Source organism: Corythoichthys intestinalis, chromosome 11 (assembly GCF_030265065.1).
Source record: "Corythoichthys intestinalis isolate RoL2023-P3 chromosome 11, ASM3026506v1, whole genome shotgun sequence".
NCBI lineage: Eukaryota > Metazoa > Chordata > Actinopteri > Syngnathiformes > Syngnathidae > Corythoichthys > Corythoichthys intestinalis.
This window is the reverse complement of record NC_080405.1, coordinates 55,721,047-55,738,543: the sequence shown is the minus strand read 5'-3', so window position 1 is coordinate 55,738,543 and position 17,497 is coordinate 55,721,047. Positions and strand designations below refer to the sequence as shown.

The 17,497-nt window shown below is 43.1% G+C and overlaps 1 protein-coding gene across 2 annotated transcripts in view; it reads left to right on the top strand.

The window, feature by feature from the left end:
* The window catches only part of LOC130924478 (transcription factor COE3-like), a 97,383-nt gene that overhangs the window by 14,944 nt on the left and 64,942 nt on the right, over nucleotides 1-17,497 (top strand). For both annotated transcript variants that reach the window (XM_057851088.1, XM_057851087.1), the window contains exons 2-6: nucleotides 814-970; nucleotides 4,387-4,450; nucleotides 4,574-4,629; nucleotides 11,804-11,877; nucleotides 15,619-15,687. In XM_057851088.1, the coding sequence (XP_057707071.1) occupies nucleotides 814-970; nucleotides 4,387-4,450; nucleotides 4,574-4,629; nucleotides 11,804-11,877; nucleotides 15,619-15,687 (420 nt within the window). The remainder of the gene's footprint in view (nucleotides 1-813; nucleotides 971-4,386; nucleotides 4,451-4,573; nucleotides 4,630-11,803; nucleotides 11,878-15,618; nucleotides 15,688-17,497) is intronic.

The window sequence follows — 17,497 nt, the reverse complement described above, 5'->3', positions numbered from 1 at the left end:
TGTTTTGGAAAGGAACAAAAAATATATTAAAGCAATCATAAAAAAGAATACGAACAATTTTTTTTAAATTCTTGCAATTTCATACCATCAACAGGAAATGCTCGTGTTTTTCAAAGTAAGACATTTGGCAGCATCAATTTTTTTGGGGGGGGGGAGAGAAAATCATAAGTAAAAATCATATCATTCAAGCTCTCAAAATTTTAAACTGTCAACAGGAAATGCTTACATGTTTCAGAATAAAACAGTGCTGTTATTTTGGAAACTTTAAAAAAAAAATTTTTTAATTTATTTTTTTAGCTCTTTCAGTGCCATTAACGATGACTGACACCTGTGACGTGGCTTCTTTCATGAATTTTTCTTTAGACGATTGGACGTCTATTGTTGTCATTGGCAGTCACTGCCTAAATAGTTAAAAATCAGTTGAGGAAAAAAGGTAGTTATGCCTTCAATTGAATGTCAATGCATTGACTTTGATGGGAAGTTCGCCCCTACCAACATGGCCGCCCTGTGGCCATGTTGGTAGGGGCGATGCAAGTTCTTTTCATGCTTCTGCCGTCAATTCAAATGCAAAAGATGCAAAAGGAAAAGGATGTGAATGAAGCTAGTTCAATGTCAAATGGGAACGTTGCCCCGACCAATATGGCCGCCATGAGGCCATGTTTGTAGAGGCGATGAAAGGCATTTTCGTGCTTCCGTCATGAATTTAAATGAGTTTATGGCCATTCGTTTGCCGCCAGCCATCACGCTTCAAAAGAATTGGACGTCATACGGGAAAGAATGAAAGTTTGACGCTTGTGTCTGTTTGCATGTCAGCGGCGTGGCTTTGGCTCGCGCGCACTTTGAGAAGCAGCCGCCGTCCAACCTGAGGAAGTCCAACTTCTTCCATTTCGTCTTGGCGCTTTACGACCGCCAAGGGCAGCCCGTGGAGATCGAGAGGACGTCCTACCTGGACTTTGTGGAGAAAGACAAGGCGAGTGTCCTCAACTCTTTCATTTTATTGACGGTAGCTATGCATGTCATGCAACGTTTTGCCAAAAACGTACGCCTCAGCCACAATTTCTCAAAAACATTCCCATTCATTTCTAATAGCCAAAATTTCCCATTCATTTCAATAGCACAAAAACTTATATTTGCTCCGATTGATTTCACAAATGACTCAATATCAACAGGAAGTGACCACAAAATGACCTGTATTAACAGAATGACACCCAAAATCATCAGGAAGTGACCCTTAAATGACCCGAAATTAACAGGAAGTGACCCAAAATCAACAGGAAGTGACCTGTAATTGTCCCAAACTTAAAAGGTGACACAAAATCAACGAGAAGTGTCATGTAAATGCCCCCAAAATTACCAGGAAGTGACCCAAAATCAACAGGAAGCGACCTGTAACTGCCCCAAAATTAAAGAGAAGTGACCTAAGAACAACCGGAACGGACTTGTAAATGCCCCAAAATTCAAAGGAAATTACCCAAAATCAACAGGAAGTGACCTGTGAATACCCCAAAATTACCAGGAAGTGACCTAAAATAAACAGGGAGTCACCTGTAAATGCCCCAAATTTAAAGGGAAATGACCCAAGACCAACAGGAAGTGACCTGTAATTGTCCCAAACTTAAAAGGTGACACAAAATCAACAAGAAGTGTCATGTAAATGCCCCCAAAATTACCAGGAAGTGACCCAAAATCAACAGGAAGTGACCTGTGAATACCCCAAAATTACCAGGAAGTGACCTAAAATAAACCGGGAGTGACCTGTAAATGCCCCAAATTTAAAGGGAAATCCCCCAAGACCAACAGGAAGTGACCTGTAAATGCCCCAAAATTCAAAGGAATTGACCCAAAATCAATAGGAAGTAACCTGAAGATGCCCCAAAAATGACCCCAATAGGAAGTGACCCAAAAACAATCTGAAGTGATCAAAAACAAACAGGAATTGACCCAAAATCAATAGGAAGTGACCCAAAATAAACAGGAAGTGACCTGAAAATGCCACAAAAATGCCCCCAAGTTAATAAGAAGTGACCCCAAATCAACAGAAAGTGACCTTTGAATGCCCCAAAATCAATAGGAAGTGATAAAAAATGAACAGGAAATTACCCAAAATTAATAGGGTGTGACCCAAAATCAACAGGAAGTGACCTGTAAATGCCCCAAAATTAACAGGAAGTGACCCTTAATCAACAGAAAGTGACCTGGAAATGCCAAAATTCACAGGAAAAGACTTGTAAATGCCCCAAAATTCAGAGGAAATGACCCAAAATCAACAGAAAATGACCTGGAAATGCCTAAGGAATGCCCAAAAACTGACAGGAAGAGACCCAAAATCAACATGAAGTGGCCTGGGAATGACCCATAATCAAAAGGAAGTAACCCATAAATGCCCCAAAATTATCAGGAAATGACCCATAATCAACGGGAAGTGATCAAATATAAACAGGAAGTGACCCAAATGAACGGGAAGTGACATAGGAATGCCACAAACTAACAGGAAAAGACCCAAAATTAACATGAAGTGGCCTGGGAATTACCCATAATCAAAAGGAAGTGACCCGTTAATGCCCGGGAATTTACATGGAGTGACCCATAATCAACAGGAAGTGACCTGAGAATGCCACAAAAAGTCACAGGAAGAGACTCAAAATCGACAGGAATTGGCCTGAGAATGCCACAAAATCAACAGGAAGTGACCTGGGAATGCCCCAAGTTCACAGGAAGTGACCCAAAATCAACAGGAAGTGACCTGCAATTGCCCCAAAATTCAAAGGAAATGACCCAAAATCCACAGGAAGTGATACAAAAATAAACAGGAAGTGACCCAAAATCAACAGGAAGTGACCTAGGAATGCCCCAAAACTAACAGCAACACACCCAAAATCAACAGGAAGTAACCCATAATCAACAGGAAGTGACCTGGGAATGCCCTAAAATAAAAAGGAAATGATCTATAATGTACAGGAAGTAGCCTGGGAATGTTCCATAATCAACAGGAAGTGACCTCTGGATGCTCCGAGGTTAACAGGAAGTGACCCAAAATCAACAGGAAGTGACCTGTAAATGCCCTAAAGTTAATGGGCAGTGACCCCAACTCAACAGGAAGTGACCCAAAATCAACAGGAGGTGACCTGTAAATGCCCTAAAGCAGCGGTCTCAAACCGACTCCACAAAGGGCCGCAGTGGGTCCTGGTTTTTGTTCCAACAGATCCAGCACAAACAGTTCAACCAATGAGGTTTCTACTAACATAAGCAGCACCTGATTGCAATCAACTGATTACACTTGTAAGAAACCAGATTGGTGAAAAGGTATTTGTCTCGTTTGGTTGGAATGAAATCCAGTACCCCCTGCGGCCCTTTGAGGACCGGTTTGAGACCACTGCCCTAAAGTTAATAGGAAGTGACCCCAACTCAACAGGAAGTGACCTAGGAATGCCCCAAAACTAACAGGAACACACCCAAAATCAACAGGAAGTGACCCGTAAATGCCCCAAAATTTACAGGTAGTGACCCATAATCAATAGCAAGTGACCTGGGAATGCCCTAAAATAAAAAGGAAATGATCTATAATGTACAGGAAGTAGCCTGGGAATGTTCCATAATCAACAGGAAGTGACCTCTGGATGCTCCGAGGTTAACAGGAAGTGACCCAAAATCAACAGGAAGTGACCTGTAAAGGCCCTAAAGTTAATGGGCAGTGACCCCAACTCAACAGGAAGTGACCCAAAATCAACAGGAAGTGACCTGTAAATGCCCTAAAGTTAATAGGAAGTGACCCCAACTCAACAGGAAGTGACCTAGGAATGCCCCAAAACTAACAGGAACACACCCAAAATCAACAGGAAGTGACCCGTAAATGCCCCAAAATTAACAGGTAGTGACCCATAATCAATAGCAAGTGACCTGGGAATGCCCTAAAATAAAAAGGAAATGATCTATAATGTACAGGAAGTAGCCTGGTAATGCCCCAAAATCAACAGGAAGTGACCTCTGGATGCCCCGAGGTTAACAGGAAGTGACCCAAAATGAACAGGAAGTGACCTGTAATTCCCTCAAAATTCAAAGGAAATGACCCAAAATGAACAGGAAGTGACCTGGAAGTGCCCTAAAATGAAAAGGAAATGACCCATAATGTACAGGAAGTGACCTAGAAGTATTCTAAAATTAACAACAAAGTGACCAGGAATTGCCCCAAAACCAACAGGAAGTGACCTGAAATCAAAAGGCAAAGACTCAGAAATGACCCAAAATAACCAGGAAGTGACCCGAAATTAATAAGAATGACCCAATAATAGCAGCCAATGATTGACTTTGGCTTTCCTCGTTGCCGCTTGGACGTTTTTGTCGCCGTCGTGCTGATGTTTGGCTTCTGTTTTTTTTTTCTTTGTCCAGGAGTACAATGGTGAGAAGACCAACAACGGAATTCATTACAGATTACAACTCCTCTACAGTAACGGTGAGCACGCTCTCCTCGACCACGGGTTGAATCGGGTTGATTGTTTAGCGCACCACTAGAGGGAGCCCTCAAATTTGAAGCCCTCTGCACATCGGGTGAAAGCGCTCCTTCTTTTTCCGGCAGGCATCAGGACGGAACAAGACCTTTACGTGCGCCTCATCGACTCCATGACCAAGCAGGTGAGTGAGGCTGACGCGCAGTGATGACATCATCGCATTTTCAAGACACTCAAATGATTCCTTAGAGAAGTTTTTTGATGAGGTGTCATTTGAATCAACAAAGTTAGCCCTCAGCTTCGCTTTGCTAGCATAATAGCTAACATGACTTTGGATAGTAGCTAACAAACCATTATAGCTTATCATAATCTGCTAAATGATGTAGTTTTAAACAAATTTATATTTTTTTAATGAAATGGATTGAAAATTTTTGATGCTGTATTAATGTGAAAACATCATGGCTTTTCACGGAGAAGGAAAGCATTTATTTGCTACCAATGTTCCAAAAGCAACAGGAAATAAACCAGATAATAGTGCTGCAACGATTAATCGATTAACTCGAGTATTCGATTAGAAAAAAATATTCGAATATAATTTTGTTGCTTCGAGTATTCGTTTAATTAAATTGGCGTTGTAATGGTTTATTTTGAAAGTTTTTGCATTTAGTTTTATTGATTAGGGTGGATACACTGTCCTCTGGTCTGCCTCTTTTCACATGGCTGAATCCAACTGCTCCCTGTTAAGACCAACGTAAGCGAAGTTTTTTTTGAGCTAATTTTTTTTTTAATGCATTCATGAATTAGTTTATAGTCATATTTAGTCGTTTGTTTTGTGGGAATATGTGTCTGTACCATTTGTTAAGAGCATTGTAAAAAAAAACTTTAGCATTTTATAGCATTTAAGCTAGTGGACATTTTCTATGTAAGTTAGCCAATTGTTCTTTTGTTGTACATAGATTCTCATTTTTTTTTTAAATTATACCGTTTGGGGCTCAGCTCAGGTATTTTAATTTTTCATGTTCCTTGTCCGTTTACTCGATTATTCAAACTAACTAGTCCATAGATTAATCAACTACTAAAATATTCAATAGCTGCAGCCCTACCAGATATATCCCAAAATCAACAGGAAGTCCCCTTGAAATGACCCAGTATTAACAGGAAGTTCAATTCAATGTCCCAAAATGGACAGGAGGTGACCAAAATAAATAGAAAGCCCCCATAAAAAATGACCCATTATCAACAGGTGACCAAAATAAACAAGAAGTGACCCAGAAATGAACCAAAATCAACAGGAAGCCACCCAGAAATGAAATAATATCAACAGGAAGTTATCCAGTGTAACGAAATGAACAGGAAGTGACCAAAATAATTAAAGTCCCCTTGAAATAACTCAAAATCAACAGGAAGTGACCAAAATAAACATGAAGTCCCCTTGAAATGTCCCAATATTTACAGGAAGTGAGCCAATGTCCCGAAATGAACAGAGTGTGACCAAAATAAATAGAAAGCCCACTTGAAATGACCCCTTATCAACAGGAGGTGACCAAAATAAACAAGAAGTGACCCAGAAATGAACCAGAATCAACAGGAAGTCACCCAGAAGAGTTCCAATATCAACAGAAAACAACTAAAATAATCAGGAAGTTCCCAGAAATACCCAAAAGCAACAGGGAGTGATTCAATGTCACAAAATCAACAGGAAGTGACTCAAAAATTAAAACTGACCCAAAAATAACCCAAAAAGAATAGGAAGTCCCCCCAAAATGATCCAAAATTAACAGGAAGTCACCCAGAAATGTCCCAGATATTAACAGGAAGTGATCCAAATACATAAGAAGTCACCCAGAAATTACCCAATAGCAACAGAAGGTAACCAGAATAAACAAGTGACCCAGAAATGACCCAAAACCAAGAGGAAGTGACTCAGAAATGTTCTAAATTTACCAGAAGGTGACCAAAACAAGTAAGTATTGACCCAGAAATGACCCAAAATTAACAGGAAGTCATCTAATGTCCTGAAATGAACAGGACGTGACCAAAATAAATAGAAAGCTCCCTTGAAATTACCCAAAATCAACAGGAAGGGACCAGAATAAATGGAGAGGCCCTTTGAAATGACTCGATATCAACAGGAAGTGACTCAGAAATTACCCCAAATCAAAAGAGACCAAAATAAACAAGGAGTGACCCAGAACTGTTCCAATATCAACAGAAAACCACCAAAATGAATTCATATTTGCAGAAAGTGACAGAAAAATGACCAAAAATCAACAGGAAGTTACCCTAAAAGTCACAAAATTAACAGGAAGTGACCAAAATAAACAAGTGACCCAGAATTGACCCAAAACCAACAGGAAGTGATCCAAGGTCCCGAAATGACCAGGAAGTGGCCAAAAGAAATACAATGTCCCCTTGAAATTACCCAATATTTACAGGAAGTGACTGAAAAATTGCCAAAAATCAACAGGAAGTTACCCTAAAAGTCACAAAAGTAACGGGAAGTGAGCAAATTAACAAGAAGTGACCCAGAAATGACCAAAAATTATCAGGCAGTTACCCTTAAATGTCACAATATTAACAGTAGGTGACCTAGAAATGACCAAAAATCAACAGGAAGCAACTTAGAAATGTCCCCATAAGTGACCAAAATACATAATGTGACCTGGAAGTTACCCTAAAATGTCACAAAAGTAACAAAAAAGTAAGTGACCAACATAAACAACAAGTGACCCAGAAATGACCAAAAATCAACAGGAAGTTACCCTTAAATGTCACAAAATTAATAGGAAGTGGCCCAGAAATGACCTAAAATCAACTGGAAGTGACTCGGAAATGTCCCCAAAAGTGACGTAAGTGACCAAAATACACGGTAAGTGCCCTAGAAATGACCCAATATGAGCAGAATACTACTCAGAGATGTCCCAAACTCAACAGGAAGTGCCCAAAATAAACAGGAAGTGACCCAGAAATGACCAAAAATCAACAGGAAGTGACTCAGAAATGTCCCCAAAAGTGACACAAGTGACCAAAATACTCAATAAGTGACCCAGTAACGACCCAACAATTTTCTGTTTGTTCATTCGCTGCCAACCCTCCGACTTCAGATAAATTGGACGTCTCCTAGCTTATCTTGGCCAGGTCGGCTGTCTAGTCTCTAGCTACCCGACGCCTTTTTACGACGACTCGATCAGCTAGATTGTAATTGGCCGGCACGCGGGCGCGCCCCCCCGCTGCGCTGTCGGCGTGTCAGCCATCGATCGCGGAAGGCGGCCGCCGCCACCGCTCGATAATCTTTGCGCGGCGACATGCCGGCGTTGCGCGCGCCGCCGCGCTGACAGACAGACAGGTCGGCTGGAGTCGCCGCCGATCGATGAAAGCCCCTTACGAGCCCCCCAGTGAATCCGCTTCATTGACTGGCGGTTAAACAAGCTCACACTGAGAGCGCGTACGCTTGTCTGCCTGCCTGCTTGCTCGGCGCACACACTTGAATGTGAAACGTTGGCGCGCGCACAACACGCTAAGCCAACTTGGCATTTGATCGTTTGCATTTTTCAACACCGTTTCATACTGAACTCATTAGCTGCCAATGATGGCGCTACACGTCCAATTTTGGTCACTTCTTGATGATATCAGGACATTGGATCTCTTCCTGTTGATTTTGGGACATTTCTGAGTCGCTTCCTGTTTATATTGGGTCATTTCTGGGTCACTTTTTGTGTATTTTGGTCACTTCCTGTTGTCACCTCTAGTTTATTTTGGTCACCTACTGTTGTTTTGGGGACATTTTTTGAGTCACTTCCTGTTGATTTTTGGTCATTTCTGGGTCAATTCCTGTTAATGTTGGGCTATGTCAAGGGGTGTTTCTATTTATTTTAGTCACTTCCTGTTGATTTTGGGTCATTTTTGGGTCACCTCTTGTTTATTTTGGTCGCTTCCTGCCCCAGAAATTCCCCAAAAATCAACAGGAAGTGACCCATCAATGCCCCAAAATCAACAGGAAGTGACCCATCCTTGCCCCAAAATAAGCAGGAAAGGACTCAGAATTGTTCCAAAATCAACAGGAAGTGACCCGTCAATGCCCCAAAATCAACAGGAAGTGACCCGTCAATGCCCCAAAATCAACAGGAAGTGATCCGTCAGTGCCACAAAATCAACAGGGAGTGACCCATCAGTGCCCCGAAATCAACCGGAAGGGATCCGTTAGTGCCCCAAAATCAACAGGAAGGGACCCGTTAGTGCCCCAAAATCAATAGGAAGTGACCCGTCCGTGCCCCAAAATAAGCTGGAAAGGACTCAGAATTGTTCCAAAATCAACAGGAAGTGACCCGTCAATGCCCCAAAATCAACAGGAAGTGATCCGTCAGTGCCACAAAATCAACAGGGAGTGACCCATCAGTGCCCCGAAATCAACAGGAAGGGACCCGTTAGTGCCCCAAAATAAACAGGAAGTGACCCATCCTTGCCCCAAAATGAGCAGGAAAGGACTCAGAATTGTTCCAAAATCAACAGGAAGTGACCCGTCAATGCCCCAAAATCAACAGGAAGTGATCCGTCAATGCCCCAAAATCAATAGGAAGTGACCCATCAGTGCCCCGAAATCAACAGGAAGGGATCCATTAGTGCCCCAAAATCAACAGGAAGTTACCCGTCCGTGCCCCAAAATCAACAGGAAGTGATCCGTCAGTGCCACAAAATCAACAGGGAGTGACCCATCAGTGCCCCGAAATCAACAGGAAGGGACCCGTTAGTGCCCCAAAATCAACAGGAAGTGACCCGTCCGTGCCCCAAAATAAGCTGGAAAGGACTCAGAATTGTCCTAAAATCAACAGGAAGTGACTCGTCAATGCCCCAAAATCAACAGGAAGTGATCCGTCAGTGCCACAAAATCAACAGGGAGTGACCCATCAGTGCCCCGAAATCAACTGGAAGGGATCCGTTAGTGCCCCAAAATCAACAGGAAGGGACCCGTTAGTGCCCCAAAATCAACAGGAAGTGACCCGTCCGTGCCCCAAAATAAGCTGGAAAGGACTCAGAATTGTCCCAAAATCAACAGGAAGTGACCCGTCAATGCCCCAAAATCAACAGGAAGTGATCCGTCAGTGCCACAAAATCAACAGGGAGTGACCCATCAGTGCCCTGAAATCAACAGGAAGGGACCCATTAGTGCCCCAAAATCAACAGGAAGTGACCCATCCTTGCCTCAAAATAAGCAGGAAAGGACTCAGAATTGTTCCAAATTCGACAGGAAGTGACCCGTCAATGCCCCAAAATCAACAGGAAGTGACCCGTCAATGCCCCAAAATCAACAGGAAGTGATCCGTCAATGCCCCAAAATCAACAGGGAGTGACCCGTCAGTGCCACAAAATCAACAGGGAGTGACCCATCAGTGCCCCGAAATCAACAGGAAGGGATCCGTTAGTGCCCCAAAATCAACAGGAAGGGACCCGTTAGTGCCCCAAAATCAACAGGAAGTGACCCGTCAATGCCCCAAAATCAACAGGAAGTGATCCGTCAGTGCCCCAAAATCAACAGGGAGTGACCCGTCAGTGCCCCGAAATCAACAGGAAGGGACCCGTTAGTGCCCCAAAATCAACAGGAAGTGACTCGTCAATGCCCCAAAATCAACAGGAAGTGACCCGTCAGTGCCACAAAATCAACAGGGAGTGACCCATCAGTGCCCCGAAATCAACAGGAAGGGATCCGTTAGTGCCCCAAAATCAACAAGAAGGGACCCGTTAGTGCCCCAAAATCAACAGGAAGTGACCCGTCCGTGCCCCAAAATAAGCTGGAAAGGACTCAGAATTGTCCCAAAATCAACAGGAAGTGACTCGTCAATGCCCCAAAATCAACAGGAAGTGACCCGTCAATGCCCCAAAATCAACAGGAAGTGACCCGTCAGTGCCCCGAAACCAACCGGAAGGGATCCGTTAGTGCCCCAAAATCAACAGGAAGGGACCCGTTAGTGCCCCAAAATCAACAGGAAGTGACCCGTCCGTGCCCCAAAATAAGCTGGAAAGGACTCAGAATTGTCCCAAAATCAACAGGAAGTGAGCCGCCAATGCCCCATAATCAACAGGGAGTGAACTGTCTGTGCCCCAAAATCAACAGGAAGTGACCCGTCAATGCCCCAAGATAAATAGGAAGTGATCCGGCAGTGCCGCAAAATCAACAGGAAATGACCCAAAAATGCCCCAAAATCAACGGGAAGTGACCCGTCCGTGCCAGGTCATTTTTGGGTCACTTCTTGCTTACTTTGGTCACTTCCTGTTGATTTGGGGACATTTCTGAGTCACTTCCTGTTGATATTGAGTTATTTCAAGGGCACTTTCTATGTATTTTGGCCACTTTCTGTTCATTTCGGGACATTGGATCACTTCCAGTTGATATTGGAACACTTCTAGGTCACTTCCGTTTGATTTAGGATCATTTCTGGGTCGCTTCTTGTTTATTTTGGTCACTTCCTGTTGATTTGGGGACATTTCTAAGTCACTTCCTGTTGATATTGAGTCATTTCAAAGGGACGTTCTATTTATTTGGTCATTTCATATTGATTTTGGGTCATTTCTGGGTCACTTCCTATTTATTTTGAGGCAATCCAATCCCCTGAGTCACTTCCTGTTGTTTTGGGGTCATTTCTGGGTGACTTCCTGTTGCTTTTGAGTAATTTCTGGGCCGCTTCTTGTTTATTTTGGTCACTTCTTGGTAATTTGGGGACATTTCTTAGTCACTTCCTGTTGATATTGAGTCATTTAAAAGGGGCTTTCTATTTATTCTGGTCACTTCCTGTTGATTTTGGGTCATTTCCTGGGTCACTTCCTATTTATTTTGAGCCACTGTCTGTTGATTTTGGGATTTTGGCACTTCCTGATGATTCAACTTTGTTTTGGTCATTTTCTGTTGATTTGGGGGTCATATCTGGGTCACTTTTTGTTGATTTTGGTCACTTCCTGTTGAGTTTGGGTTATTAATGGGTCACTTCCTTTTGATTTTGAGTAATTTCTGGGTCACTTCTTGTTTATTTTTTATCACTTTCTGTTGATATTGGGACATTTCATGTTAATTTTGGGCGTTTGTGGGTCACATTTCAGGTTATGGCCCCCAATACCAATACAAAATAGATTTTTCTTTATAAACCAATTTTTTCCATTCATCGTATTTAAATGAGTGCCCTTTAAAGGTTCTCTGCCGCTTATTTTGTCCTTGGGGAATGTTGACATTTTGCTCCACATACCTAATACGAGCTAAGGCGCTAATCCCCATGTTAGCTCATAATGCTATTCGCTAGCTTACTCAAATGCAATGAACTCTTACTGTACTAACAAATGTGTTTTTCTTGTCTTTTTCTCTTTTTCGACAGGCCATTCTATACGAGGGACAAGACAAGAACCCGGAAATGTGTCGCGTTTTGCTAACGCACGAGATCATGTGCAGGTACGACATGTCCGGAAGGCGTCAAAATGCAAGAACGCGTAATTTCGTGGCACCCTGAACAGTTTGTGTACCCAAAGCATACCCACGCCGACAACACATGCACTGCGGCGGCCCGAGGGGGAGACTCATTAGTTGACGCGCGTTTGTTTTGGTCTTGCGGGAGGGGGCGTCCCGGGGGCGTGGCCCCCACGGGGGCCGGCGCTAATTGGTCTCCTGGAACTTTGGCTAATGGTGATGGCGAGATGCAAACGTGCGTCTCGACCACATTTATGTTGCATGAGGACAGCGTGAAGCTCCTCAACATTGGTTTTAGAGACGCTATATGCTAACGAGGCCGATTAGCGGCGGGACCATGGTCCGACTGAACAGCTCATACATAGAAGATAGCTATGGGTGTGACAAAATAGCGAAAAGTCTTTGTTAACTCAGCAGCTGCCATTGACTGCCATTGAGTCACTATTCATATGGGGAGATTCACTTCCTGTTTTGTAACCCAAAATTAACAGGAAGTGAACCAGAAATGCGTTATCTGTAAAAATACAAATGCAAATCGATATCAATAGGAAGTGACCCAGTATTAAGAGGAAGTGACATGTCAGTGCCCCAAAATCAATAAGAGGTGACCCAGAAATGCCCCAAAATCAACAGAAAGTGACCTGTCAGTGCCCTAAAATCAACAGGACCTAGAAAGAAACCTAGAAAAGCCCCAAAATGAATAGGAAGTTACCCAGAAATGCCCCAAAATTAACAGAAAATTAATCTTCAATGCCTCAACAGTAAATTACCCAGAAATGGCTTAAAATCAAGAAGTTACCCAGAAATGTCCCAAAATCAACAAGAAGTGACCAGTCAGTGCCCCAAAATTAACAGAAGGTGACCCATCAGTGTCCCAAAATCAACAGGAAATGACCCGTCAATACCTCAAAATCAATAGGAAGTTACCCAGAAATGCCCCAAAATCAACAGGAAGTGACCCGTTAATGCCTCAAAATCAATAGGAATTGACCCGTCAATGCCCAAAAATCAACAGGAAGTGACTCATTAGTGCCCCAAAATCAACAGGAAGTGACTCATTAGTGCCCCAAAATCAACAGGAAATGACATTCAGTGCCCCAAAATCAACAGGAAGTGACCTATCAGTGCCCCAAAATCATAGGAAGTGACCAGGAAATGGCCCAAAATTAACAGAAAGTCACTAATCAAAAGAAATTGACCAATCACTGCCCCAAAATCAACAGGAAGTGACCCATCAATGCCCCAAAATCAACAGGAAGTGACCCATCAATGCCCCAAAATCAACAGGAAGTGACCGGTCAATGCCCCAAAATCAACAGGAAGTGACCCGCCAATGCCCCAAAATCAACAGGAAGTGACCCGCCAATGCCCAAAATCAACAGGAAGTGACCTGTCCGTGCTCCAAAATCAACAGGAGGGGACCTCTCAATGCCCCAAAATTAACAGGAAATGACCGTTCAATGCCCCAAAATCAACAGGAAGGGACCCGTCAATGCTCAAAAGTCTACAGGAAGTGACCCAGAAATGCCCCAGAATCAACGAGAAGTGACCCGTCAATGCCTCAAAATCAACAGGAAGTTACCCGTCTATGCCCCAAAATCACAGGAAGTGACCTGTCAGTGCCCCAAAATCAACAGGAAGTGACCCGTCAATTTCTATAAACCAACAGGAAGTGACCTGTCAATTTCTCAAAAGCAACAGGAAGTGACCCAGAAATGCCCCAAAATCAACAGGAAATGCCGCAAAAGTGACAGAAAGTGACCCGTCAATGCCCCAACATCAACAGGAAGTGATCTGTCAGTGCCTCAAAATTAACAAAAAGTGACCGGTCAATGCCAAAAAAATCAACAAGAACTGACCCAGAAATCCCCCAAAACCAACAGAAAGTGACCTGACAGTGCCCCAAAATCAATAAGAAGTGACCCGTCAATGCTTCAAAATCAACAGGAAGAGACCCATTAATGCCTCAAAATCAACAGGAAGTTACCCAGAATTGCCCTAAAATTAACAGGAAGTGACCCGTCAATGCCCCAACATCAGCAGAAAGTGATCTGTCATTGTCCAAATATCAACAGGAAGTGATCAATCAATGCCTCAAAATCAACAGGAAGTTACCCAGAAATGCCCCCAAATCACAGGAAGTGACCTGACAATGCCCTAAAATCAATAGGAAGTTATCTGTCAGTGCCTCAAAATTAACAGGAAGTGATTGGTCATTGCCAAAAAAATCAACAAGAAGTGATCCAGAAATCCCCAAAACCAACAGAAAGTGACCTGTCAGTGCCCCAAAATCAATAAGAAGTGACCCAGAAATGCACAAAAATTAACAGGAAGTGACCTGTCAATGCCCCAAAATCAACAGGAAGTGACCCGTCAATGCTTCAAAATCAACAGGAAGAGACCCATTAATGCCTCAAAATCAACAGGAAGTTACCCAGAATTGCCCTAAAATAAACAGGAAGTGACCCGTCAATGCCCCAACATCAGCAGAAAGTGACCTGACAATGCCCTAAAATCAATAGGAAGTTATCTGTCAGTGCCTCAAAATTAACAGGAAGTGATCGGTCATTGCCAAAAAAATCAACAAGAAGTGACCCAGAAATCCCCCAAAACCAACAGAAAGTGACCTGTCAGTGCCCCAAAATCAATAAGAAGTGACCCAGAAATGCCCCAAAATCAACAGGAAGTGACCTGTCAGTGCCCCAAAATCATAGGAAGTAACCCGGAAATGGCCCAAAATTAACAGAAAGTGACACAATTCGTCCAAATCAACTGGAAGTGACCAATCAGTGCCCCAAAATCAACAGGAAATAACCTGTCAGTGCTCCAAATTCAATAGGAAGTGACCTGTCAATGCCTCAAAACAAGCAGGAAGTTACCCAGAAATGCCCCAAAATCAACAGGAATGACCCAGAAATGCCCCAAATTCAACAGGATGTTACCCAGAAATGCCCAAAAGTCAACAGGAAGGGACCCGTCAATGCCTCAAAATCAACAGGAAGTGACCTGTCAATGCTTCAAAATCAACAGGAAGTGACCCATCAATGCCTCAAAATAAACAGGAAGTGACCCATTAGTGCCCCAAAATCAACAGGAAATGCCCCAAAAGCGACAGGAAGTGACCCGTCAATGCCCCAACATCAGCAGAAACATCTGTCATTGTCCAAAAATCAACAGGAAGTAATCCATCAATGCCGCAAAATAAACAGGAAGTGACCCATAAATGCACAAAAATTAACAGGAAGTGACCTGTCAATGCCCCAAAATCAACAGGAAGTGACCCATCAGTGCCTCAAAATCAACAGGAAGTGACTCAGAAATGCCCCGACATCAACAGGAAATGGATGGATAGGAAGTGAATCGTCAAAGTAATGCCCCAAAATCAACATGAAGTGACCTGTCCGTGCCCCAAAATCAACAGGAAGTGACCCGTCAATCGCAAAAAAATCATTTGGAAGTTACCCAGAAATGTCCCAACAGCAACAGGAAGTGAATTTTCAAAGTAATACCCCAAAATCAACAGGAAGTGACCCGTCAGTGCCCCACAATCAAAAGGAAGTGACCCGTCAATGCCTCAAAATCAACAGGACGTGAACCAGAAATGTCCCAAAATCAACAGGAAGTGTAGATTTTATGATCCATGTTCTTTCCCAATAAAATATGCAATGAGTCAAACTACATATTAATATTAATAATAATAACGTGTTGGTGTCGTTTCCTCCTCAGTCGCTGCTGTGACAAAAAAAGCTGCGGAAATCGAAACGAGACGCCCTCCGACCCCGTCATCATTGACAGGTAGGCCCTGCCCACTAATGCAAATGAATGGGAGTTGAATGTGCCATTGGAAATGAATGGGGCCATTGAAAACATGCTTTAGTTTTGGTCAAATTTTGCCGGAATTTTACGTTTTTGCTAATCACTTGTGAATGTTCGGGCGAAACGTAAAGAGAGCCTGTATCGCGTGAATTTTTGGAACATTTCGAAGCTGGAACGGTGTGAATCGGTCAACATTTTGTCAAACATCCCCCTCCTATAACATTTGAGCTAAGTCTGATAGCTCGGCTAACGCCGGCACGCACGCCCGCACGCCATTGTGGTTGGCGTGCGGGTGATTTACGGCCAATGGTTGTTTCTCTGCATTTTAGTGGCTGTTAAAGAAAGAAGGATTTATGTGGCGCGCGCGCTCACGCGCACACATATATCGCGCGCGTTTAGCGAGCTATCATGCAAATGATATTGTCCGAGCTACAGTAAAGACATTTCGACTAAATCAATCTGACACCCGCTCGCGTGCGCCAGACGGGAAGTCAAAGGTTCAGTCTGAAAAGCGACGACGGCTCGGACGGGACGACGGGATGCCGGAAAGCGGGCGCGTGAGGCCTCGCTTTTATTGCCGCAAAGATTAGCAATTAGCGGCGCGCGGGACATCAATTGACGTCAAGTGTCAGGCATTAGCCGTGCGGCGAGGTCAGGCTGCGGGTGACCTTTGAACTCTGCTCGCACTACTGTTGTCACGATAGTAACATTTTCAATTCAAGATAGATACCAGAAAAAAAATACTCATAACTTTTTCAGCCCCATTGAGGATGATAGATGTCCGGGCATGTGGCGTCCAATCGTGTGAACTGAAATGTCTTTGTTATTAGTCCAAGTCCAATGCATTTGGACTTGAAAATGACCCGTAAATATACCAAAATTCACAAGTGACCAAAAGTCAACAGGATGTGACCTGTAAAAGCCCAAAAATCAACAGGAAGTGACCCAAAATGTACCACAAGTTACTTGGGAATACCTCAAAAACACAAAGTGACCCCCAAAAGTAGGAAGTGACCCCTAAATCAAGGGGCCCAAAGTCATGAGGAAGTGACCTATATTTGCTCCAATATTTTTTAAAGTGACCTAAAAACTGTATGAAGTGACCAATAAATGACCAAAAATCAACAGAACAGGAAGTGACCTAAAATTTACATAAGTAAGTTCTCAGGGAATGCCTCAAAAACACTAAATGACTCTCAAAAAATAGGAAGTGACCTATAAATGCTCCAAAATGAACAGGAAATGACCCAAAAACTATAGCTAGTTATCAGGAAGAGGCCTCAAAAATATGAAGTGACCCAAAATTAATTGAAAGCGACCTATAAAAGCCCCCAAATCAATAGGAAGCGACCCAAAGTCTGTTGGAAGTGACCCGTAAATGCCCACAATTCAACAGGAAGTGACCCAAAATGTAAAATAAGTTACCTAGAAATGCCTCAAAAACATGAAGTGACCCCCCAAACATTGGAAGTGACCTGTAAATGCCCCCCAAATCAACAGGAAGTGACCTAGGAATGCCCAAAATTAACAGGAAGTGACCCCAAATCAACAGGAAGTGACCCAAAATATACAGCAAGTTACCTGGGAATGCCTCCAAAACACAAAATGACCCCAAAAAGTAGGAAGTGACCTGTAAATGCCCCAAAATTCACAGGAAGTGACCTAAAATCAACAGGAAGTGACCTGCAAATGCCCCAAAATCAAAAGGAAGTGACCATAATAGGAAGTGACCAAAAATCAACAGGAAGTGACCTGTGATTGCCCCAAAATTAACTGGAAGATACCCAAA